General features: G+C 38.9%; 1 protein-coding gene across 3 annotated transcripts in view; it reads right to left on the minus strand.

Moving 5' to 3' along the window:
• UNC80 (unc-80 homolog, NALCN channel complex subunit) overlaps nt 1-27,324 on the minus strand; it is a 241,703-nt gene that overhangs the window by 53,955 nt on the left and 160,424 nt on the right. For all 3 annotated transcript variants that reach the window (XM_032637295.1, XM_032637297.1, XM_032637294.1), the window contains 14 exons: nt 22,586-22,767; nt 21,835-21,966; nt 19,233-19,419; nt 18,466-18,597; nt 16,649-16,792; nt 13,325-13,425; nt 12,232-12,318; nt 10,462-10,645; nt 8,586-8,680; nt 6,864-6,953; nt 6,027-6,128; nt 4,063-4,243; nt 2,578-2,846; nt 564-698 (listed from right to left, as the gene is read on the minus strand). In XM_032637295.1, coding sequence (XP_032493186.1) covers nt 564-698; nt 2,578-2,846; nt 4,063-4,243; nt 6,027-6,128; nt 6,864-6,953; nt 8,586-8,680; nt 10,462-10,645; nt 12,232-12,318; nt 13,325-13,425; nt 16,649-16,792; nt 18,466-18,597; nt 19,233-19,419; nt 21,835-21,966; nt 22,586-22,767 — 2,021 coding nt within the window. The remainder of the gene's footprint in view (nt 1-563; nt 699-2,577; nt 2,847-4,062; nt 4,244-6,026; nt 6,129-6,863; nt 6,954-8,585; nt 8,681-10,461; nt 10,646-12,231; nt 12,319-13,324; nt 13,426-16,648; nt 16,793-18,465; nt 18,598-19,232; nt 19,420-21,834; nt 21,967-22,585; nt 22,768-27,324) is intronic.

Below are 27,324 nucleotides of genomic sequence, written 5' to 3' on the forward strand. Positions count from 1 at the left end.
CAAAACTAAAAACAAGCAAAAGGCAAGCAAAAACCAGACAAATGTCTTGTTTTAATGGAGCTCAAATTCTATTGTGGGGTGTGGTAAAGATACATATTAGTGAAACAAATACATATATTACATGTGATATGATATAAATGCTCTGCAGAAAAATAAAAATAAAGCAGGGTAAGTGCTAGAGAGTGATAGAAAAGAATGAGAATCCGGAACTCTTCCTTTTATCATTTTCCATTTTCCATCCTTTCATTAACTGAGTATAAAAAACCAGAGAGTTGATCTATTTACATCCTAGGGGCCGAAATAAGGGTTGAAGAGAAACGTTGAAGAGAGAAGATTTTCTTGTTGAAAGAGAAATAATTTGGGGTATTTATATTCCATTGCTTGAATAAAGAGAGCTGAGAGACTGATTATACAAATGCACAATGACCAGGCCATACATAAATATAGAACGGATCTACAATCTGTAGTAACCAGCCCAGGAATCCCTTGCTGTAGTAAGTTCTGAATAAACAGACTTTGCTTTCCTCATTGGGTTGGTCTTTATTTCCACAGAGCTTACTCACAGGAAACTCCAGGAGAGGGGCCACACTTGCAAACAGCTGGAGCACAAAGGGCTTCCGGTGTAGAATGTAGAACTGATGGCAGGCGAATTCAATGGCTTGACGCAACTGGGGATTGCTTTCATAGTCAGAGTACACCTATGGAAAAATGTCACCATATTCAGAAAATTCCTTAACAGCCTACTAGAGTTGTGTTTGCTTTTAAAACTCATAGCCATAGGAAGCATGGACGGAAATGACTAATTTCATAAACTGATGGAGGGGAGTGTAAAATGGTATATACCTTCTTGAGAGAGATCTGGCAATATACATAAAAATCTTAAAAATATAAATATGTTATATTTATTTATTTATTTATATACTTATATATATATTTATATTTAATCCTAAAAATATAAATATACTTTTTTCTCGGGAAGTTTGTGACTAGTGATTTATCTTAAGAAAACAGACAAATGTACAAAGACATAATATATACAATAATGACTGCTGCAAGGTTGCTTAAAATAGTAGAAAATTTGAAACAACTTAAAGTATTCATAAATTGGGGTTAAGTGTATTATGTATATGCATTCAACAGAATACTATCAGTTATATTTTAAAAGATGCTATATAGTGCTACAGGGAAAACTCCCACAATATTCTTAGTGTCACATTAAAAAAGGTAGGTAACAAACTTGAATATATGGTATGATTCAACTTCTATTTTAGAAAAAGTAGGAGAGAGTACCAAGATTTTCAAGATGTGTAAACGATGGTTATCTAGGGGGAGGATTATGGGTGATCTTTTTTTTTTTTAAATAATATTCTTTTTTCTTTAAACCCCACATTTTGGCTGTGTTAGGTCTTCATTTCTGTGTGACGGCTTTCTCTAGTTGTGGCAAGTGGGGGCCACTCTTCATCGCGGTGCGCGGGCCTCTCACTGTCGCGGCCTCTCTTGTTGCGGAGCACAGGCTCCAGACGCGCAGGCTCAGTAGTTGTGGCTCACGGGCCTAGTTGCTCTGCGGCATGTGGGATCTTCCCAGACCAGGGCTCGAACCCGTGTCCCCTGCATTAGCAGGCAGATTCTCAACCACTGCGCCACCAGGGAAGCCCTATGGGTGATCTTTATTTTCTTCTTTAAACTTTATCTTTCGAATTTTATAATGAGCATTTATTGTTTTTGATAATTATTTAAAAAGTTATACAGGAAATTCCAACTATCTAAAAATAGGATAGAGTGCCCTGATGATATTAAAAGTCAATTTCTTGGGCAGACGGGAGAGGCCACAACAGTGAGAGGCCCGCGTACTGCAAAAAAAAAAAAAAAAGTCAATTTCTTGCCCCTGTAGGTTGAGCAAACGGCACTTTACACAAACATGCATTACTTCCATAATTTTATTAAAATTTCCATAAAAATGAGAAGTAGGATAAGCCCTCAAGGCCCCTTCTGAACTTTATTCAGTACTCCTAACTGTAGCCATGTACACACTAGGCATGACTAAGTGAAAACTGTTCCTGCTACATTCACCTCCTCCAACCTTATCATACCAAATTTAATGGCAATGAAAATCTCTATTCAGATAGAGGTTGGAGACTCTCTTGGGAGAAACATCAACTGAATGCTTTCCATACATTTGAATAATGGTTCTCAAGCTTCCTAGGGCATCAAAACCACCTGGAGGTCTTGTAAAAACACAGATTACTGGGCCCTGACTCCAGACTTTCTGATTAAGTAGCACTGGGATGGAACCCAAGAATGTGCATTTCTAACAAATCCCCAGGTGATGCTGCTGCTTCTGCTGCTGTTGCTCCAGAGATTGCACTTTGAGAACCACTGGTCCAGAAGAAATGGGAAAGCAGAGCCCAGGTCTGGGAGATCTCAGAATACAATGGAATATGATGACCTTTTGGAAGTTTCTAGGAGGAGTTCATTTGGTGCCTTTTGAGGTCATAAAAGAAGATAATTCCATCATTAAAAGTTTTGGTACAGATCTTGTTGACCTGTTCCATGGGCAGGAGAGGACAGCCTGTGCACCTGTAGCATGGTGGGCAGAATCCACTGGTAGCCGCTGAGGGAGAAGAGGTGATTGAAGTGCACAGCGCTGTTGATGACGGTGGCCGCGTACTGCCTGAGCAGGGCACTGTCTTCTGGGTGCAGGATCAGAGCCCCGTTAAAAACGTTGAGGAAAAGCATGATTTCATCTCCCCAGGGAAACTCGCTCGGCATGCCCAGGAACATCTCCTCCAGGAGCTGGATCCACAAGCTTTTCTGAAGAGTGTCGAGGCCAAACAGCTCCTTCCCAGCTGTGAAACATGAAACAGCAGAGACAGAATTAGCCCCACGCCAATCCTGTCAGTGTGGAGGGCAATCAAACCCCAGGGCACTGCTGTTTCCAGCTCAGGGACATGAAGATCTACTGCTGATACGCTTCCCAGAGCAATATTGCAGCCACTGCTGTGACACCTCCTAGCCCTCCAAGTACTTTCTTCATCACCTCTTTGATTCAACTCTGTGGGCAAGACAGGGCAGGCAGGTGCAGTGTCTTGCTGCTGCATAGGCTGTGGCTTTGAGAAAAAATAAGCTATTAAGAAAATGGCAGGGCTGGGACTTGTTCTTGGTCTTTGAACTCATGGTCAGACTAGAGCTGTGTCTACTGTTTCTCTGGAGCTTCTGGATGAAGATGTAGAGCATAGGGATGCTGATTTAAGTAAACTGTCCCAAATTAATAAGTGAGTAACAGAGCATGGTTTCAAAATGGGTCTCTTTCAATTTCTCTGTCTCAGTCTCTCTCTCTCTCTCTCAATTTGAATAATGGTTCTCAAGCTTCCTAGGGCATCAAAACCACCTGGAGGTCTTATAAAAACACAGATTACTGGGCCCTGACTCCAGACTTTCTAATTAAGAAGGTATAATTTAGACAGAGTAAAAGGCACAGAACATGAATGTAGAACTCAATGAATTTTGACAAAAATACCCACTCAGGTAACGAACACGCCAATCAATGTATAGACCATTTTCATCACCTGAGAAAGTTCTCTCATACCCCTTTCTGGGAAATCCATGCCCCCCAATCCAGAGGTAACTACTTTTCTGATTTCTGTCACTGTAGATTCGTTTTGCCTCCTCTTGAATTTCATATAAATATCTGTTCTTCACTTAGTCAAGTACTCTCCTAACAATACCACACTACTTCCTTCAATTGCTTACGATTAGCTTAGAGCAGTGGTCTCAGGATTTGGTCCTTGGAACAGAAGCACCAGCCTCACCTGGGAGCTTGTCAGAAATGCAAGTTCCCAAGCCCCATTCCAGAGCTACTGAATCAGAAGCTCGGGGCTGGAGGGTGGGACCCAGCAATCTGTGTTTTATCAAGTTCTCCAGGTGATTCTGGTGCCCACTCAAGAGCTGAGAGCCACTAGCTTAGAGAACTGTCTGCCGATTAAGATAGAGATGTCCTCTAGCTGAGGACAAAAGAAGGGCAGGAGAAGAAGCCCAAGAGAGGAAATGCTTCTTTCTTGATACCTTGAGGATCACTGAAGAGTGAAAACTCCGCGTCAATAGCACTTCGAGGGAATGAGGGCAGTCGGAGGAGGTCTTCCTGGAGCATGGAGACGTGGGACTGCTTGTGGGCTGTGGGGATCTTCTGGGTGAGGGAGATGAGAAACAAAACCCTCCCCACTTCCTCCAGCTTCCGAGTGAATACCTACCGGCAAAGGCAGGAGCAGATGAAAAGTAGAATTGGCACCTCTGAAATTACCAAGAGTGAAGAAACTGAAGTGAAAACCTTAATGGCAAACCGGGCTGATTAAAAATTGAAAGATGGGGGAAGTGAAATGGGAGAGAAATATTTTTTCTTTACCACACAGAAAGAGCAAACAATACTTAATTGACTCTCACTTCCTGCATCTGTCCTACAGAAGGAAGCGTTTCTTATGGAGTTTGCCAGCTAGAGGAGGAGAACAAGGCAAGCACTGTCAAGAACAGTTCAGTAGTAAATACAGCCCATTTGTTTGGATGTCATAATATAGAAGACCTTCTCCAACAGGAGCCAGTCAGTTCCAATTGCTTCTATCATTTCTACTGATGCCTTACGCTGTTTCTGGGTTTGCCTCTTAAAGACTGAAATGGGCTCCAGGAAAAACCTATCTTGGAGGTTTTAAAGCTAATAGGACCTAGATTGGTGGTCCTTTAGCCCTTAGTTTAGATGACGTGAACATGGGTCTTTTGGTCCTTCTCTTAGTGCCTTTTCTGTTGCTGATCAGTGGGCAGGGGGATGTGACTAGGAAGATGATAAGCAGCGAGCAGCTGTGGAGGAGACTTCAGAGCCAGAACCACAGGTCTGTCTATTATTATCTCCCTGAGGAAATCAGAAAGAAGTCTTAAGATCCCAACTTGGAGTATAAATAGAGTAAGGGCCCCGTTTTATGTTATTCTCTTAAAACGTGTTCTTAAACATGATTTAAAAAACACACTCGTGAAGTGCGGTTATTGATTATGGTTTTCATTATTTTGCTGCCAAAATCAGAGGCTGGGATAATTTGTGGGGAATTGTTTTAGGAATTATTTATATTTAAGGTCTTACAGTTTTGCCCAACACCTCACACTTTGTAATACATTCACTATTTTCTTTCTTCTAAATGCAATTTAGGTAGTTAATACTAACTATGTTTTTAATTACTTAAATGGTCAGATTCTATGCCATCCCCTGAAAATATTTTTGAAAAGCATCCTTGCTACGTGCAGAAAAATTGAAATAAGTTTGTTTCAACATTTTATTAAAAATAAATGAATATAACACATAGACCACATTAAAATTGTATCATTATTAGAATTGTGTACTACAGCTATATTTTGCTTGCAAAACAGTGAATTTCCTTAAGCTCAAAGTCTGATTTATGATGAGATGTGTAAACGTTATTCTGTTCTTCAATCTTAAATCTAAGTACAGCTGCTTGATTCTGTTTCCTCCTATTTTAAGAGAAGTCAGTAACATGTCCAAGGTCAGATCACTGGTCAGTGGCAGAGCTGGGACTGAGTCCATATCTCTGGACCTTGGTGCGGGGCCTTTTTCAGGCACACTACATTGACCCCTTTTATTTTTTTCCAGCTAGCATAAATTTCTGGGACAACCTTCTTATAGCTACACTATGTGTACTTCCAATCCTGCTTTACAAAAATGTGGAGTGAAAATCCAAACTTAGAAACTAGTAGGTAAATAAATTAGAAGATTTCTGCTATTTATACCCCAATGATTTCTCATAGCATTCTCCAAGTGAGTGTTTCTTAATACCTTTGCATTATTCATCCAATTTATAAAAACTTGGTTAACACACTATTTTGGGGAACTATCTATTGACCAAGGGCCCATCATTCTCTCTCTAGAAAGGATCATAACGGAATCACAGAATCTCAGGGCTGGCAACCGTTTACAGATCATCTATCCCAATGATATGACAAAACAGAACAAAACTGTGGTGGTCAGGCACCTGTTTCTGAATGAGCTCCTGTCCTTTCTCTGGATGCATATGTACAAGGTTCAGCTGTGGAGACACGGATCTCCTAAAAGGGTAAATATCCCGAACATAGGTCTGTGGTGGGATTACACAAAGACAAAAAAAGAGTTCAAATAATTAAACTCTGACTCTCATTTCCTCTTTCCCCAAAGGTCAGACAAACATGTTATGTATTTTCTGATGGTTTAGATTCTTACTACTTTATGCTCCCCAATTCTACAAAATCCTAGGGAAGATAAACACCCTCCTCGGGAAAGCTTCAATCTCCCCAGGCTGAGTATGCTTTCCAAAGTCCAGGATGCTCTGTCAGGAGCAAAGGAGCCAGACGCCATTTACTAAAACCCATTCTGAAGAAGAAAAGAAAAGCCCTGTAAAGTGATGTCAGTGGTCTTCCTGAGGTTTCCTTTGTTCGTTAGATCACGTTACCACAATCATGCTTAATGTAGTAGAAAGCGGCACGAGAACATTAACATTCCAAATAAACACGTGTACTTACAATACGGGCAACTTAAGTGTTCATCTAGATGTAATAATGACGAGTGATGAAGTGCCTTACTTACCTCCTTTAATTATTACAATGACGCCAAAGTAGCTACTATCATCACCTTCCCTTTACAGACAAGGAAACTGAAGGGTACAAAGGTAAAGTGGCCAGTCCAAAGCTAATACATCAGCAGTGAGGTGGTGTGAACCAAGCGGCCATACGCCTCACCTATAAACAGCGACGCCCCCCTGAGTGAAGCTGCCCTCCGGAAAGGCATAATGGGCTTTTGACACAGCTCTCCATGAGCGTCATCACTGCAGTCTCACCTTATTGTAGTGGATAAGGTTCCATCGTTTATCCATGAGAAAGTAATGTGTAGACTGGGATTCTGGGATATTAAAAAACTCCAGACACTCCTAGAACGACAGCAATTTTTAATAAACATTTATTGAGATCATATTATGAGCCAAACAGTAAGCTGAAAGGTAAAAATGTCGTAAAACAAGGTAACTTCCTATAAGGAATATATATGTATTTATATCTTACACACACTTTATATATTATGTGTGCATATATATACGTATATATATTATATACACACACATATATATGAACATCTACATGCACACAGCTATCCAAAAAAATGACAGCATAAAGACTGATTGTGTAAGGTAGTGCAAGATAGGGGTAGGGGATTAAGACGTGCAAACTACTATGCATAAAATAAATAAGCTACAAGGATATATTGTACAACACAGAATACAGTCAATATTTTAGAATAACTATAAGTGGAATATGACCTTTAAAAATTGTGAATCACTATGCTCTATACCTGAAATGTATATAATATTATACATCAACTATATCTCAATTTTAAAAAAGCCTGATAGTGTAATACAAACTATCTGCTCTGTTCTCATAGAGCTAAAAGAGGTACAATTGCAATGTAGACTTGAGTGATGATGAACTGTGAAGGTACAGTGGCATCTACTGGTCTCAGTATCAGGAAGAAAGCATGTTTAGTAGCAACATTAAGAATAATATGAACCACAGTGAGTGAGCACTTATTATCTACTATATTCTATGCTCAATGCTTTCAATGTAGAGAACTTGTATAACCTGCACTAATAATCGAGCACTGTTGAAAAAGAAACTGAGACTAGAGAGAGCCTGTCGTTTGACTTATTTAGATAACACTGGCTGTGGTGGAGCCTGGGTTTGAACTCACTGTCTGCCTTCATGCTATCCTACCATCCAAAGTGAGTAGGAAAATGAAGTGGCTGTTAAAGTTTGCTTCACTGGGCCTGAGAGATGCTCTGGAGATGAAGGAGTGAGGCCTGGAGGAGGCTTGACGACCCTTTCTACTGAAATAAAATACACAAGCTTGCAAAACTGAATTTCTCAGAGGTCTTTTCTGGGCTGAAAGTTTGGGCTCCAGATAAACAGGGAATCACTGCACTAGTGTACTTACTACTTTCCCTTAACAACCCTACAGGCATGAGTAACAATGGACTGCATATCTCTTAAGGGGCGTAATTGTCATAACCATTAAAAATACTTCCTTGATTCACTTAGTTCATTCTAAGGTATATATTTTCTGCCTCTCCAATCATTTTTGTCAATGGCAAATCAAGACTGTGTATTGTTCAACTCGATGCCACAAAAAGTGTCTCTGGCATGGACTGTCACCTGACCCCTAGAGTTTGTGCCAGTGCCCTTGGCGTGCAAACCCAGGGCGGCTCCAGAACTGCCACAAGTGATGCCAGGATACTCCTAAGCAGGATTCACAGCATCTCAAGAGGAGTGTCACGTGGCTGCTGTAACTGAGAGGGAGCCAGCGTGATCTTGCCTACATCCATGTGGGGAAAATTATGCAAGGAAATAGAGGAAGTACACAAGAGTGGGACAGATTCTAGAAGAGGTAAATAAATGCATATATTCATTTGAAGATAGAGAAAGGCAATTTAATTCAAAACTGGATGATCAGTGAAGTGGACATAGCCATTGTGCATTAAGAACAAATCACATCTGTCAAAAGTCATCCCTACCTTTAACAGGGCTTCAAATTGAGTATCTTCATGGACTGGTAACTGGGTTGGGATATCACACTCATTCTGTCCATGAACTACCAAGGTCTTGGTACCTACAGAAGGTAAAAATCATAATAAACTGACTTCTACTATAAGAAAGTTTATACATAAAGCACAAATTATTAAAATATTATCAATAAGCTGATGTTTTTATTATGATTACTACTAGTGAGGGTTTAATGCGACTTGTGCATTGTACTAACTGCACTCCTTTGTTTCTAGTTAAATATATATATATATATATTTTTTTTTTTTTTTTTGTGGTACGCAGGCCTCTCACTGTTGTGGCCTCTCCCATTGCGGAGCACAGGCTCCGGACGCGCAGGCTCAGTGGCCATGGCTCACGGGCCCAGCCGCTCCGCGGCATGTGGGATCTATCTTCCCAGACCGGGGCACGAACCCATGGCCCCTGCATCGGCAGGCGGACTCTCAATCACTGCGCCACCAGGGAAGCCCTAAATATATATTTTAAATATGTTTACTTATTATTTAAAAATCATAGCTACCGTTTATGGAGTTCCCCATACTTTTAAATGGTTTTATGTGCATAATCACATTTAAATCTCATAGCAACCCTATGATATGGGTATTATTATTTTCACACTACAAATGAAGAAACAGAGAGAACTTATTCTTATAAATAAGAACTTATAAGTAACTTAGTCAAAGACACATTTATTTAGTGGAAGAGTCAGAATTCAAACCTTAAGCATTCCAACAAATAATCTATTCCTTTATTTTAAATGAGATGATGAGGTAATAATGGTTGAGAAGATACAAACAGAGCTATTAGCAAAAGCTAAACAAGTACCTGAAAGGTAGTTTAAGTTTACATTTTCTGTATTCTGCTTGGCTGGTGAGACAGTGAACATTATGATATACCTTGATTTATAATGAGTTGTTTTTAAGTATATGCCTGACAATATGTTTCTTTGCTGTGATAAAAGCTGATCTCTTTGTTGAGTAACCTACAGACACATAAATATACCATATATGGTATATATACCATATACCATATACCACTTACTGAATGCTTACCACGTGTCAGGTATGGCAGCTAGTATTTTACAAACCTAAACTCATTTATTCCTCACAATTATGAAGTATGAGTCATACTCCCATTGTACGTGTGAGTAAAGAAAGCTTTAAAAGTGATGTACTTTTTCATAGCTAATATTAATTACACAGATGATAAACGACAGTGCTCTGATTTTAACATAGGCCTCTTTGCTGCCAGAACCTGTGTTCTTATTTATATATAATTTTGTCTTTTTATTTCAATACATGTATTATCTCACATTTTCTTAGACATTGCGCAAGGATAAAGGCTTGGCAAAATTTCATCTCCAAGAAAGGCAAGCTATCCAATGTGAAAAGGAATTGTACCTAGAGTTTATATCACACTGCATGTTTTTTTGTAATTTTCCTTCCTGCTTTTCCCTTTTCCAATTTTTCATAAAGCCATCTCTCAGTGAGTTTACAAAAGCCTGGGGTCCCTGCCATGCAAACAATAGTATTCTCCTTGCAGTGCCAAAAATTCATTCAAAAAGGCTCTCAGTTCAGCTGGCCCTCTGCAATAGACTTAAATAAATCTTTAACCTTGGCAGTGCTTCAAGTACTGATTCACGTGGATCTCAGTTCTGATGTCTCCCTTTTCATCTGGCAATTGCTGACTTTTAAAGGGCCTATTGTACTTCTTCAGATTGTATCCAACAAAAGTTCTTTGAAGCACTCAATCCCAGGGTCAGAAAATCTTCTCATGAATGAAAGAGACACTAGTTTCGTAAAAGCCTATTTATACTCCTAAAAAAGTTATGTCTTCCAAAAGCAGTACCTGGCATTGAAGCAGTCACCAGGAGCTTGACCTCACATTGCTCCTTCTTCATGGTCTGCTTCAGATCCTTGAAGAACAGGCCTTCTACGTAACCGACCACCTCCCACAGGAAAGTCAGAGTGGCTGAAATGGCATCCATCCCCCACTCGCAGGGGGTCCGCACGAAGTACATGATTAATCCTACCTATAAGTCAGAACAGGAAGTGGTCACAAAGTCACAGTAATTCTGAGCTTACATTCTCATTGTCTTGGCTTTTCATTTTCTTAATTAAATATTGTTTTTTTGACTTTGAATTCTCTGTTCAAATGCTTCTCTAACACTTTCAGTGGAAGTAAGCAGAAGAAGGGAAAACTGACCTGAACAGGTTGCCATATATTTTTATGTCATCCCTAAAATACTTACTGCTATTTTTTTTTAACATCTTTACTGGAGTACAATTGCTTTACAATGTTGTGTTAGTTTCTGCTGTGTAACAAAGTGAATCAGCTACATGTCTACATATATCCCCATATCCCCTCCCTCTTGCATCTCCCTCCCACCCTCACTATCCCACCCCTCTAGGTGGTCACAAAGCACCGAGCTGATCTCCCTGTGTGATGCAGCTGCTTCCCACTAGCTATCTATTTTACATTTGCTAGTGTATATATGTGCATGCCACTCTCTCACTTCATCCCAGCTTATCCTTCTCCCTCCCCATGTCCTCAAGTCAATTCTCTACATCTGGGTTTTTATTCCTGTCCTGCCCCTAGGTTCATCAGAACCATCTATTTTTTTTTAGATTCCATATATATGTGTTAGCATACCCTGAGAAAACCATAATTCAAAAAGAGTCATGTACCACAATGTTCATTGCAGCACATTTACAATAGCCAGGACATGGAAGCAACCTAAATGTCCATCGACAGATGAATGGATAAAGATATGGCACATATATGCAATGGAATATTACTCAGCCATAAAAAGAAACAAAATTGAGTTATTTGTAGTGAGCTGGATGGACCTAGAGACTGTCATACAGAGTGAAGTAAGTCAGAAAGGGAAAAACAAATACTGTATGCTAACACACATATGTGGAATGTAAAAAAAAACCAAAATGGTTCTGAAGAACCTAGGGGCAGGACAGGAATAAAGACACAGACGTAAAGAATGGACTTGACATGGGGAAGGGGAAGGGGAAGGGTAAGCTGGGATGAAGTGAGAGAGTAGCAATGACATATATACACTAGCAAATGTAAAATAGTTAGCTAGTGGGAAGTAGCCACATAGCACAGGGAGATCAGCTCCGTGCTTTGTGACCACCTAGAGGGGTGGGATAGTGAGGGTGGGAGGGAGACGCAAGAGGGAGGGGATATGGGGATATATGCATATGTATAGCTGATTCACTTTGTTATAAAGCAGAAACTAACATACCATTGTAAAGCAATTATACTCCAATAAAGGTGTTAAAAGAAAAAGGAATTTTTTAAAAAATGACATATACATTTTTTCAACAGAAAACTAAAATTATGGACTGACATGAGGAAGTTCTATAATGCCAAAGGGAGACAGAGAGGAAAGAGACATTTACTGAGTGCCCATCACATGCCAAGGATTGTGCCAGGTGGGGTTTCCCCATACAAACAGTGGTGAATTCAGCTGACCATGATTCACCTTCAGTCATATAATTAATGGGAACTTATTGAAAAAAAAAATCTCCTAAGATCTTTTTCTCTTATTGTTGCTTCCTACTTGGGAATGAATATTTATAACCTACTGGAGGTGAAACTCACCAAGTAGTTGAATAGGATGTGAGAGGTCTGAGCAGGAAAGTCTCCGATATTCAGAAGAAGTTTGCGCAGCATGTACATTAACTCATCCTGAAAGAACAACAGAATTTCTAGGTCTCATTCAGCTGCCATGCTGTAGGAAATAAAATTAACTTCTTGAAAAGCAAGGTAGGGGGATTTTTCTTACTTTTGCCCACATGTTGATTTCCCTTATGTTCAGAATTTTAATACAGTATTTGTGATACTTGTTAAATAGCATTTAAACCAACTGTAACACCGTCTCCTAGAAGCTAATACATGAAATTACTAAGCAAGAGTCAAATTTTTAAATAAAAATGTAGACTGTGTCTATAGGTCACAGGCAAATCACAGGAAAGCTGTACATTTAGTCATCTCTATTTGCTGTGGCTTCCAGGTGTGATGGAAATGTGAGGAGGATCTATCTTAAGAAATCATTAAACAAACTAGGTGTATTGAACTTCATAGTTCTGCTTCCTACGTTTCAAATCAAAGAGATAAAGCTAGGCCAAGAGAAAATAAATGGAGGTGTTTCTAATTAACCTTCCTTTCAGAAACTTAATCTTCCAGTGAACAGGACCATAACACAGAAATGAAGAAATAATTTGTAATCATCAGGGTATTTTGCCATTGCTCAGAAAATGACTTTTATTTGGCATAATCTTCTCACAGGGTGACCTGATAAATTAGATTTTTTGATTAATGGAGAGTTTCAACATGCTCTAATAATACTACCTGCACCACATACTACCAGCCAGTCAGAATTCAGTAAACGTACCGAACACTGAAAACATTAAACTGAATTTAATCTTTGTTTAAAAGACTGAGAATCTTTCAGTATCTTAGGGTCATTACTAGCAGGGTACCATATACATACAGAGACATCAGTTAATGGAGAAATTCAAAAGAAAACAGTCAAGTTTAATTTGTTCATCATTATCATCATCCAAAGTACTTCTCGGCTATATGTCAGAGGACACCAATGTTGCATGCATGTCACTATAAAGTCCACTGCTTGTTTTTAACCATGTTCACACACATAGCTACACAGCTACACTATAAAGAAAGAGGAATTTACTTGTCTATTGCTGATGGTCAGTTTTTCCAGGAAATGTCGAAGAACTGTTGATGGATCTTCAATTAGACAATTCCATAAGACTTGCTGGGCCACAGCACTCACTTCAGAAGAGAAAGGAAATTGAATATTCATCTTAAATGGAGGTAAATCTATTAGATAAAGTATTCAAATAATTTTCTAAACTTTAATAGGTCTCGCTCAAATTTTTGCCTTACAGATGTTCTGTGAACTCTTTTTCTATTGAAAGGCAGGTATCTGTTCTTTTTGTTGTTGTTTCTGAACATTTTAGCCTATAAGGAAAATGTGACAAAAGAGTATAGGATGCCCTTTAAATATCAGCATTGCTTTTGTTAAAAATGCATTTGTGATATACAATGGAATATCATTTAGCCATAAAAAAGGAAATCCTCCCATTTGTGACAATATGGATGGACTTTGAGGGTGTTATGCAACGTGAAAGAAGTCAGACAGAGAAAGAAAATTGTATGATCTCACTTACACGTGCAATCTAAGAAAAACCCAAACTCATAGATACATAGGACAGATTGGTTACCAGAGGTGGGGGGGTGGGTACTGGGGGGAGGGAAGGTGGTCAAAGGTTACAAACTTCCAGTTATAAGATAAATAAATCCTGGGGATATAATGTACAGCATGGTGACTGATGTTAACAATACTGTATTGTATACTTGAAAGCTGTTAAGACAGTAGTTATTAAAAGTCCTCCTCAGGACTTCCCTGGTGGCACAGTGGTTAAGAATCCGCCTGCCAATGCAGGGGACAAAGGTTCGAACCCTGGCCCGGGAAGACCCCACATGCCGCGAAGCAACTAAGCCTGAGCGCCACAGCTACTGAATTTGCACTCTAGAGCACACGGGCCACAACTACTGAGCCCGCGCACCTAGAGCTCGTGCTCCACAAGAGAAGCCACCGCAATTCGATGTCTGCGCACCGCGACGAATAGCCCCCGCTCGCCGCAGCTACAGAAAGACCACGTGCAGCCACGAAGACCCAAAGCAGCCAAAAATTAAAAAAAAAAAAGTTCCCATCATAAAAAAAAATTGTAGCTACGTATGGTGATGGATGTTAACTAAACATATCGTGGTATGGTAATCATTTTGTAATGCATACATATATCAAATGTTTATGTTGTATACCTAAAACTAGCACAATGTTATATGTCTATTACATCTTAATAAAAAAAGAATACAGTTATGAATCTTTATTTTGGAAATTACCCTAATGTTAACAGTGGTAAGTATTTATTAAAGTCCCACTTCATTGTTTATTGTGTGCAGAAATTCCTAAAGTAATCATTTGGTTTAGAAAATATGCTTTGTTTAGAATGCACATGAATTAGACATGACCTTTTATTGTTCACATGAATGTTTTAAATAATAACTCCCACAGCAAGATGACATAGTTGAGCCAGTAACAGTTAGGGTTCCCACTTCTAATGAGGGTGTCTTAGGAATAAATAATTATTCCTAATGTGAAAGAAAGTGCTACTTCTTTGGGAAAAGTGGTCAGTCTAAGGTTGCCTGGAAGTGCCCAGGCTAAGAAAGCAGGTGGGTAAAAGTGAGTAGGGGGTAAGCATTAGATGATCTTCAGTTTAAATGGTTTAGTTTAGTTTTCTAAACTAGGAATATAGAGTTTAGCATAAATTTATTTTTCAGCCTATATTTAAAATAAATCATACCAATTTTTTTTGCTTCAGAAGCTAACCATCCAATTAAAATTGAGCTATATAAATAAATAATTTAAGAGATGTAAATATAAGCTTTAACTTTCATGTATCTTTATAAATAATTAAAATAGATGTGTGTTTTTGTTAAGTTGAAATTGGCTGCAAAACTATCTTTATAACACTATTTTTATTCTAATTGCTAAGTACGGCAGTTTAATGCTTAAGACATGAGAAATACAGAAAAAGACAAAGAGGAGAATAAGACTGCTAAGTCTACCAACCACCAAAACAACTATAAACATTTTGGAGTATATTTTTTCATATACATGAAATATATATATTTACATGTATCTTTAAATAATATCACATAGAAAATACTCTCTGGTACTCACATTTTTAATTATAAATTGAACACTTTTATGTTAATATTTTTCTAATGTGCACAGAAAGCTGTCATATGGAGGTACCATGATTAACTAATTGCTTATTGTTGGACATTTAAACTCTTTTCGAATATTTGTTATTTTAAAACTATACAAGGTACAGCGTTCTCTGTAAACCTTAATTCACCCCTCATTACTGCCTTAGGAAATTGCTAGATACCAAAATCTGTGTCAAAGGGTGTACACACTTTTAAGGCTTATGGTGCATACTGTGAAACTGTTTCAGAATGCTTGCATTAAAATTTTACTGCCGTCAGTAAGGTGTGAGGATAATCTTTTCTCTGAATCTTTACCAGCTATGCATAATTTCTTTTGAAATAATCCTTGCAATTTTTTATATGAAGTGTAAGATTTCACTGTTGTTTTAAACAACAGTGTTATTTACAGATTTAATTGGCTGTTAGAATGTGTGTTTATATCCTTTGTCCATTTCTCTACTGGGGTATAAAAATGTCATTATTGAGTTATAAAGGTTTTTTTTTTTTTTAAATAACATCAAGAATATTAACCTGTTATCTGTGACAAATGTAACTCATCTTTACTCCTAGTTTATCAGTTCATTTTTCAATTATTTTCTTTACATATTACCTCTGGAAAGGAAATCAAGTGAGAAAGATGGCATTAATGATGTCAAGCCAATGGCTAAGATTTCTAAGGTGGCCAAAAATCACTATTTGATTTCTCCGTGGCCAAATGAAGGTTGGTCTGTTCTCCAGTCCTAAACAACGCTCCTGGAAAAAACTGCCTATTTTAAGTGCAATATCTTGATTATAAAGTTTGTGGGAGGAAAAGGTGGAGAAAGTGGTAGTGTTAGTTCAGCGCACTACAAATCTGTCATTATAGTATGTCCATAAAACAACTCCACACGTGGCTAGTGGTTCATGGCTTCGAGGGCACCCTACTGCTCTTTATCAGATGAACGCCTTCAGTATTTATTAGAGTTACTGACGGTTTTGACTAGTCAATACTGTACCTGTTGGGCTTCCCTGGTGGCGCAGTGGTTGAGAGTCCGCCTGCCGACGCAGGGGACATGGGTTCGTGCCCTGGTCCGGGAAGATCCCACATGCCGCGGAGCGGCTAGGCCCGTGAGCCATGGCCGCTGAGCCTGTGCGTCCGGAGCCTGTGCTCCACAACGGGAGAGGCCACAGCAGTGAGAGGCCCGTGTACCGCAAAAAACAAACAAACAAAAAACTGTACCTGCTACTCCATCTTCCCGCACCTCACCATCCTCCATCAGGTGGACAATGGGGAGCACTGCTGCACAGATGCATGCCGGGAACACAGCCTGCGGGGGCTGAGGCACGTGCGGGCTGGGCATGTGTTCAGTGGTGTGCTCCTCATCTGAAGAGGGAGACAGAATCGGTGTGCTTTTCTCAGTTCAAGACCTACTTATGGAACATTTTTTTTCTGTGCAGATATTTAGTTGTGCCAGCATCATCTGTTGGAAAGACTATTCTTTCCCTCATTGACGTTTCATGGCACCCTTTTCAAACTTGAAATCAACATACAGGTAATGGTTTACTTCCGGTTCCAATCTAGTCCCTTGATGTGTATATCAACCCTCAAGTCCATACTGCACAGTCTTGGTTACTGCAGCTCTGTAGTCAGTTTAAAAATGGGGAAATATAAGTTTTCCAACTTTGCTCTTCATTTCCAAGATTACTGTGCCTATGCAAGGGTGTGGAACAGTTGGAACCCTTAATGCTTTTTGGTCGGAATGTAAAACGATACAGACACTTTTGAAAAGAGTTTGGCAGTTTTCCTCACAAAACTTATACATAATGGTTCATAAGAGTGTAATTCATAATAACCAAAGGGTGGAAACAACCCAAAAGTCCACTCTAACTGGTGAACGGATAAACAAAATGTGGCGTATCCATATAATGGAACATTATCTTGTAATAAGAAGGAATGAAGAACTGATACATGTGGCAGCATGGATCGTCCTTGAAAGTATGCTGAGTGAAAGGATCCAGTCACAAAAGGCCACATATTATATGATTCCATTCATATGAGATGTGCAGAATAGGCAAATCCATAGAAATAGAAAGTAGATTATTGCTTGTCAGGGGTTCGGGGGAGTGGTGGATGAGGCGTGACTACTAATAGGTATAGGGTCTCTTTTGGGGATAATGAAAATATCCTAAAATTAAGTAGGGTTGATGGTTGCACACTCTAGAAATATACTAACAACCACTGCATTATGCACTTCAAAAGGTGAATTTTAGTATGTGAATTATATCTCAATAAAGGTGTTAGAAAAAATATAGATATGCCTTGGGCTGCTGTGATTAATTAGCATTGGTCATTTTTGAAGTTTTCCAGGGTTGTGCAGTGAAGGGTTGAGAACCACTAATTTCTGTACAACTTTTTGATGACTTTATAAATCGTGATGAAATCTGTATAATATTGAAGGAGCGTGTCCCCAGACAGTTATCATTAGAGAAGCGTAGTTTTTAAATTCTTAGAACTGAAGAGTATCACATTTCTCCCCCGGAATCGGATTTCATTACAGGACTGGCATGAGCTTTGTTCTTCCTTTGATAAATTATTCCAGAACAGCATCCTAAAGCATCCTACTGAGTCTTAGCTATGCACTGGAATCACCTGAGAGGATTTTAAAAACACTGAGGTGCTTGAGTCCCACCCTTAGAGATTCTGATTTGGTCTTGGGTGTGACCTGGGCATTTTTAAAAGCTCCCTGCTTGATTGTAATGTGCAGCCAGTGTTGAAAACTGTTAACTGCCTAGAATGATGTTTAATTGAACCCTCAGCAATATGATGACATGTAATGTAATTAAAATAGAACCAACTTATCAAGGACATTTGCTGGATTAAATCAACAATTTTTTTTGGAATACCACTCATCTAATATACATTTTTAAACTTTAAGATCATGAGACAGTTTATTTAATGAAGACAATGTAATGAAGGGAAATAATCATATCAAATAAAAATTGTTTCAAAACACACAAGTCATGAGGAATAAAGGACACATTTGTAAGAGGACACACCTTCAGCACTGACGGCTGAACGCACTGACCAGACTGACCCTCGGCGGAAGGAATAATTCCTGTGGGAAGTGCTGGAGGTACAGGATGGACTCACAGACAGTCGACGGGCTGCCAGATTGGTGACTTCTTCTACTGGCAAAGAAAATGGGGAACGTGAACTTTGGTTTTGTAACAAAAAAGTTATCATCACTATTATAGTTGTACTTACATCAAAGTGTATATAGCTCTCATAGCATAAGGCTTAAGTAATTTAGAGTATACTTTGGTGAGGAAAAAACACCTACAGAAAGGCAGACAGAAAATTCCTCCCAAAGATTTCACAGAAGTGGGGCAGAGAATCACTGAATTTAGAATGGTTCAGAAATCATTTTTCTGATACCAACCAAAAAACTGTCTGCACTTGTGAAGGCTGAAAGTAGTTAATGGACTAACCCCATTTTTAATGATGAAAGATTGATTGCGTATGTTTTAGCACACACTCTGGATTCAGCTGTTGCCTGAATCATAGTCACTGCTTGGTCCCTTATCATATTAGTTCATTCAATGTGGCTAATGTCCTCCTCTGTAAACAAGCCAGCTCTAAACATTTAGAAAAAGACAACTTTTTTCTCTTCCTTTAGATAGTGTCAGGAGGTAAGAGAGAGAGATAGAGGGAGCATATCACCTCATGTCACATAAAATCGTCAATGTTTATTTCAAAGCAAGTCCTTTCCCTTTTGTGTGACTCAGAGCACCCCCCTCAAAGAAGTCCAGTGTGTAGAGGGCACCTTCTTCTTCTGGCTCTGAGTTGGGTGTGCAGGTGGGCTCATAGCAAGCCTCCTGGGTGATGGGGATGGCAGTGATGAGGCTGGCTTCTCGACCAAGACGTTTCTTCTCTTCCTCCTGTTGCAAGTTCTTTAAGATGTGTTCTGCCCTTTGATGGGAGCGGGACACAGCCCGGGCTGAAAAGGATTTCTACAGAGACATGAAGGCAAGTTTATTTACTAGCAACTCTTCTGCAAGGTCACATGTATAAAGAGTGTTCTACTAAATGTAGACACAGATGTGGTACTTTGTTCTCAGGAAATGTTAGGGCATCCGTGATCTAGTTTCATGGAGATTTATTTGCTTGCTTCTTTTTCTACCAAGTTTCCAGGCTGTGTACAACTAAGACATTCTTTTTCATTCAATCTGGGTAATTCTTCAAGGATGTTTGTAATTTCGGGAAAGAAAAAATGTTATTTTACTTAATCTTATTTTAGGATAAAATATCAATGATCCACTCTTTTAAACACATCGAATAAACATTTTTAATGCTCTGTTTCCTTCCAAAATTTCTTGAACTCGTTTTAAATGAAGGACATTTACTTCATAAGGTTAATAAAAGAGAAAGTCAGAACCATGGGAAGGAGGAGGAAAGATCTCTTTCATGTAAAACAATTAATTATGTGATTTACTTCATTTTTGTATCTTAAGTATCTACCACACTGCAAATATTTAGAAATATTAATGTTAAATAATAATAAATATAAATAATAGAAAATACAGTGGCACACTGTAAATACTTAACAATATTTATAGAAACAAAGCTACTGAATGGAAATTATGAGAGCTGGTAGTGTTGCTATGGTTGAATGTAAAATTTGACTCTGTTTACCAGCAGCAAAAGCATAACAGATAGGAAACAATAAAGGAGAAAAGATTCACTTTGCAAAGGGGCCATTCTATTTTTGCCTTAATCATGATGTTTATGCTGAGATAAATTCCAAGAGCTCTGGGGATGAGTCATTGGTCTCAGAGCAGGGAAGTGATCACGTGATGTTCTTCACTACCAATTTGAAGTGATGTCTATGTATAGTAGAAAATCTACATCTTTGTTGTCCAGTGGTCACATAGGATTAAAGAGACAGACAAGGGGTGTTGGTCACTCTTCTAAAGGACAGCTGTCATCGAAGTTCCCTTTATGCAGGGTCTTAACATAAGACTAAAGGTTTCCAATAGTGGATGACACAACAGCAATTAAGGGCATTTGATGGGCCACATGGCAATTCATTTTCAGAGCCAGGGGTTAAGCTGGTGTATTATAATAAGATAAGGGAAAGATAACTGGATATAGAATTAGGGGCTTTGGCTTGAAATTCACTGTGAAATTGGGAAGAGAACGTACTTGACTCAAATGAATCTATCACATGTATGAGAAAAAAACCAAGGATCTTTATACCAGTGGTTCAGATGCTGGCGGGAAGAGCTAAGCGTGCCTTTGTCTTTGGCACAAAACCATCAGATATGAAGGTAGTGTATGCAGAAGAATTAAAAGAAAAACATTCTGATGGGTAAAGAGTTCAAACAAACAGTTCAAAGGAAACTACAAATGCCTAGAAAATATATGTATGACATGCAAAAATGTTCAACCTCGCTTCATATATTCAACCAACTTTTTAAAAATGTGTGAATAAAAAAGCCAATAACTTTGTTTTTTGCCATTCAATGTGGCATTAAAAAATAATACTCGTTAATTTGAATAAAGAAGACATTTTCCTATTGTGCTATATAAAGGTAAAATGGTACAATTATCCTGGGGATATTTTGTGAGATATATCAGAAATCTTTAATATTCACATACCAATTGCCCTCAATCCTGTGGGAAATTATGCAAGGAAATAATCATGAATTTGTGTATAGAGATGTGTTCTTTTTCTATATTTGCTTTATCTTCCAAATTTTCTACATTATCTTGTAATTTATGAAAATGCTATGCAACAGGTGAAAAAGGCATATTTTGAAGATTCATTTTTTCAAAAGGCACATATTCTTGGTTCTTGTTTATAAATAGACTGGGTTCTAAACTTAACTGTTTATAAATTATATTACTTAGAGCAGTAATGTATTAGAAGAGCGTAAGACCTGAGCTCTCAGAGTGACGTTTCTGATGATGATACTGATGATCAATAAGGTAAAGAACAGACTAAGGTCCAAACAAGGACAGCAAGAGCAGGAAACTCAGTTCTTTTTGTTATTCATCCAGAGTCAATCTCATTAACTTTTGGGTAGCTTATGTAGGTTAAATGAATTGTTTGTTTTATAATAAAGAGAGGCAAAAGCACTACCTTTGGCTAAGAAATCAATGCCTAATGCTTTTAGTAGCTTTTATTATAAGGTGGCTGCTTCTACGATTACGGAACAAAACTGTTTTGGCTTTTGGAGGTCTGCAAATGCTCACCCCAGATGTCAGTTCCTTCTATCTCACAAGAACTAAAGGCCTTTTGTGATTGATTTTCTGTGCTGTTATTACATTCTTATGACAACTGTCTCTCTCACACATCCATTGTTCTCCCTTACATGTATACCATGGAACCTGAAGATACTAGAAAGAAAGGGCCTGTTACTCACAGACTGGTCTTCATTAATGGGGTCCTGGACACTCCCGCTGCACTGAGGGACCCAAGGGGGGTCAAACATCGGGACAGATGGCATTCCAAGCACTGGGGAGGGCAGGGTGAAGTTTATACTGGGAGGCGGGATCTGTTAGTTGATATCAGAAGAATGAAGTGAGTAAGATGGAAAATAAGCTAGAATGAGTCTGAAGCAAAATTATGACATAATCTTTTAGAGCATAGGATGTTATAAGGCACATGAAGAACGTCTCTGGGCCTCAGTTTACTCATTAATAAAATGAAGGGTTTCAACTATATGATCTCTATTTGTGTTAATCACCCCATCTTCCAAAGAACATCTGTATTTATATAGCAAAATGTATGGAAGATTACACCCCAAACTTCTATGTGCTTACCTCTGGGGATGGTGCTGAAATCTTGAGGTTTATAGAAACTTGATTTTCTTACTGTACATTCTTATATTTCAATTTGTTTTAAGGACAAGAATTCACTCATATACGAGTCAGGTTTACTTATGTAATCAGAGAGGGAAAAGAAGAAGCATCTCGGGCTTCCCTGGTGGCGCAGTGGCTGGGAGTCCACTGGCCAATGCACGGGACGCGGGTTCGTGCCCCGGTCCAGAAGATCCCACATGCCGCAGAGCGCCTGGGCCCGTGAGCCATGGCCGCTGGGCCTGTGCGTCTGGAGCCTGTGCTCCACAACGGGAGAGGCTGCAACAGTGAGAGGCCCGCGTATGTATACCTCACCTTAAAAATCTGCTGTGCTCCCTCCTCCATCCGGGGCCAGACCTGATAGCGAAACCTCCAAAGTGTGTGGAACTTAAGGACAGCGTTCAGCCGCTGCACGGTCTCCGGGTGGTGGAACTCTGATGTCAGCATATCAGACACGGCCTCAGGGACTTTCACCGCACACAACAGGAACATGGCCGCTAAAGACAGTCAACATCAAAGACAGTTCATCAGCTATGCATCTCTTAATTTTGCATGATTCCTGGGGATAGGTAGAATGGGGAAACTGCTTCTGTCTCTTGAAAATGACTACTGAGCTATAGAGCCAGGCCACCAGCGCTGGCAAAAGCAAAGCATGTTTCAGCACCTGTAAAGCAGACTTCATCCTTTGTGCCTCCCACAGTCTTCTAATATCTGATGCGAGCATGATCTGTGACAGCATGACACTGCAGTAGAAAAACTCATTTTAAGCAAAGTTTCCTTTGGCTCACAGTGAAAAGTAGATACCAGAGGAAACAAGTGAAGAAAGGAAATTATAAGCTGAAATATCCTTTTTAGGAAATGGCTAGAGTCATCTCAGAGTAACCCTAAAATGTCCATTTAAAGAGTAACCATAAAAATGTCCATTTAAAGAGTAACCATAAAAATGTCCATTTAAAACTGTCTCAGTGGGCTTCCCTGGTGGCGCAGTGGTTGAGAGTCCGCCTGCCGATGCAGGGGACACAGGTTTGTGCCCCAGTCCGGGAGGATCACACATGCCGCAGAGTGGCTGGGCCCGTGAGCCATGGCCGCTGAGCCTGGGCGTCTGCAGCCTGTGCTCCGCAACGGGAGAGGCCTACGTACTGCAAAAAAAAAAAACTAAAAAAAACCCCAAAACTGTCTCAGTTCCATTAGTTATATTAAAAATAACATTCATCATCCAGTGAGTGGGCGCCACTGGGAAACTCTGAGGGCACAGAAGTGGCTGACGTGTGGTGGCTTGAGGAAAGGAAGACGAGGGCCAAAAAGAGCCTGCCGTGCGGCTGAAAGGGTCTCGGTGCTCCGTCCAGGTGTCAGGCCTGAGCCAAGTAGGTGGAAGAGCCGAGTTCAGGACACTGGACCACCAGAGACCTCCCAGCCCCACATAATATCAAACGGTGAAAGCTCTCCCAGAGATCTAAATCTCAATGCTAAGACCAAGCTCCACTCAACAATTAGCAGGCTCCAGTGCTGGACACTCTATGCCAAACAACTAGAAAGACAGGAACACAACCCCAACCATTAGCAGAGAGGCTGTCTAAAATCACATCCCCCAAAAACACCACCAGAATGACAAGATCCAGCCTCATCCACCAGAACACAGGCACCAGTCCCCTCCACCAGGAAGCCCACACAACCCATTAAACCAACCTTACCCACAGTGGGCAGATGCCAAAAACAACAGGAACTACGAACCTGCAGCCTGTGAAAAGGAGATCCCAAACACAGTAAGTTAAGAAAAATGAGAAGACAGAGAAACACACAGCAGATGAAGGAGCAAGGAAAAACCCACCACACCAAACAAATGAAGAGGAAATAGGCAGTCTACCTGAAAAAGAATTCAGAGTAATGATAGTAAAGATGATCCAGAATCTTGGAAATAGAATGGAGAAAATACAAGAAACGTTTAACAAGGACCTAGAAGAACTAAAGAGCAAACAAACAATGATGAGCAACATAATAAATGAACTAAAAAATTCTCTAGAAGGAATCAATAGCAGAATAACTGAGGCAGAAGAACGGATAAGTGACCTGGAAGATAAAACAGTGGAAATAACTACTGCAGAGCAGAATAAAGAAAAAAGAACAAAAAGAATTGAGGAGAGTCTCAGAGACCTCTGGGACAACATTAAATGCAACAACATTCGAATTATAGGGGTCACAGAAGAAGAGAAACAGAAAGGGACTGAGAAAATATTTGAAGAAATTATAGTTGAAAACTTCCACAACATGGGAAAGAAAATAGTCACTCAAGTCCAAGAAGTGCAGAGAGACCCATACAGGATAAATCCAAGGAGAAACATGCCAAGACACATATTAATCAAACTATCAAAAATTAAATACAAAGAAAAAATATTAAAAGCAGCAAGGGAAAAACAAGTAACATACAAGGGAATCCCCATAAGGTTAACAGCTGATCTTTCAGCAGAAACTCTGCAAGCCAGAAGGGAGTAGCAGGACATATTTAAAGTGATGGAAGGGAAAAACCTACAATCAAGATTACTCTACCCAGCAAGGATCTCATTCAGATTTGACGGAGAAATTAAAACCTTTACAGAGAAGTAAAAGCTAAGACAATTCAGCACCACCAAACCAGCTTTACAACAAATGCTAAAGGAACTTCTCTAGGTAGAAAACATAATAGAAGGAGAAGACCTAAAATAACAAACCAAAACAATTAAGAAAATGGTAATAGGAACATACACATCCATAATTAACTAAAATGTAAATGGATTAAATGCTCCAACCAAAAGACATAGACTGGCTGAATGGATACAAAAACAAGACCCGTATATATGCTGTCTACAAGAGACCCACTTCAGACCTAGGGACACATACAGACTGAAAGTGAGGGGATGGAAAAAGGTATTCCATGCAAATGGAAATCAAAAGAAAGCTGGAGTAGCAATTCTCATATCAGACAAAATACACTTTAAAACTAAGACTATTACAAGAGACAAAGAAGGATACTACATAATGATCAAGGGTTCAATCCAAGAAGAAGATATAACAATTGTACATATTTATGCACCCAACATAGGAGCACCTCAATACATAAGGCAAATGCTAACAGCCATAAGAGGGGAAATCAACAGTAACGCAATCATAGTAGGGGACTTTAACACCTCACTTTCACCAATGGACAGATCATCCAAAATGAAAATAAATAAAGAAACACAAGCTTTAAATGATACATTAAACAAGATGGACTTAATTGATATTTATAGGACATTTCATCCAAAAACAACAGAATACACTTTCTTCTCAAGTGATCATGGAACATTCTCCAGGATAGATCATATCTTGGGTCACAAAGCAAGCCTTGGTAAATGTAAGAAAACTGAAATCGTATCACATATCTTTTCTAGCCACAACGCTATGAGACTAGATATAAATTACAGGAAAAAATCTGTAAAAAATACAAAGACATGGAGGCTACTACTAAATACTAAATACACTACTGAATAACCAAGAGATCACTGAAGAAATCAAAGAGGAAATCAAAAAACATCTAGAAGCAAATGACAATGAAAACACGATGACCCAAAACCTATGGGATGCAGCAAAAGCAGTTTTAAGAGGGAAGTTTACAGCAATACAATCCTACATTAAGAAACAAGAAACATCTCAAATAAACAACCTAACCTTACACCTAAAGCAGTTAGAGAAAGAAGAACAAAAAAATCCCAAAGTTAGCAGAAGGAAAGAAATCATAAAGATCAGACCAGAAATAAATGAAAAAGAAATGAAGGAAATGATAGCAAAGATCAATAAAACTAAAAGCTGGTTCTTTGAGAAAATAAACAAAATTGATAAAGCATTAGCCAGACTCATCAAGAAAATAAGGTAGAAACTCAAATCAATAGAATTAGAAATGAGAAAGGAGAAGTAACAACTGACACTGCAGAAATACAAAGGATCATGAGAGATTACTACAAGCAACTCTATGCCAATAAAATGGACAACCTGGAAGAAATGGACAAATACTTAGAAAAGTACAACCTTCCAAGATTGAACCAGGAAGAAATAGAAAATATAAACAGACCAATCACAAGCACTTAAATTGAGACTCTGATTAAAAGTCTTCCAACAAACAAAAGTCCAGGATCAGATGGCTTGTCAGGCGAATCCTATCAAACATTTAGAGAATAGCTAACACCTATTCTTCTCAAACTCTTCCAAAATATACCAGAGGGAGGAGCACTCCCAAACTCATTGTACGAGGCCACCATCACCCTGATACCAAAACCAGACAAAGATGTCACGAAAAAAGAAAACTACCAGCCAATATCATTGATGAACATAGATGCAAAAATCCTCAACAAAATACTAGCAAACAGAATCCAACAGCACATTAAAAGGATCATAGACCATGATCAAGTGGGTTTTATCCCAGGAATGCAAGGATTCTTCAATATATGCAAATCAATCCATGTGATAAATCATATTTACAAACTGAAGGAGAAAAAACCATACGATCATCTCAATAGATGCAGAAAGAGCTTTTCACAAAATTCAACACCCATTTACAATAAAAGCCCTCCAAAAAGTAGGCATAGATGGAACTTACCTCAACATCATAAAGGCCATATATGACAAACCCACAGCCACCATTGTTCTCAATGGTGAAAAACTGAAACCATTTCCACTAAGATCAAGAACAAGACAAGGTTGTCCACTCTCACCACTATTATTCAACATAGTTTTGGAAGTTTTAGCTACAGCAGAGAAGAAAAAGAAATAAAAGGAGTCCAAATTGGAAAAGAAGTAAAGCTGTCACTGTTTGCAGTTGACATGATACTATATGTATAGAATCCTAAAGATGCTACCAGGAAACGACTAGAGCTAATCAATAAATGTGGCAAAGTAGCAGGATACAAAATTAATGCACAGAAATCTCTTGCATTACTGTACAGTAATGATGAAAAATCTTAAAGAGAAATTAAGGAAACACTCCCATTTACCATTGCAACAAAAATTAATAAAATACCTAGGAATAAATCTACCTAAGGAGACAA

Source organism: Phocoena sinus, chromosome 7 (assembly GCF_008692025.1).
Source record: "Phocoena sinus isolate mPhoSin1 chromosome 7, mPhoSin1.pri, whole genome shotgun sequence".
Taxonomy (NCBI): Eukaryota; Metazoa; Chordata; class Mammalia; order Artiodactyla; family Phocoenidae; genus Phocoena; species Phocoena sinus.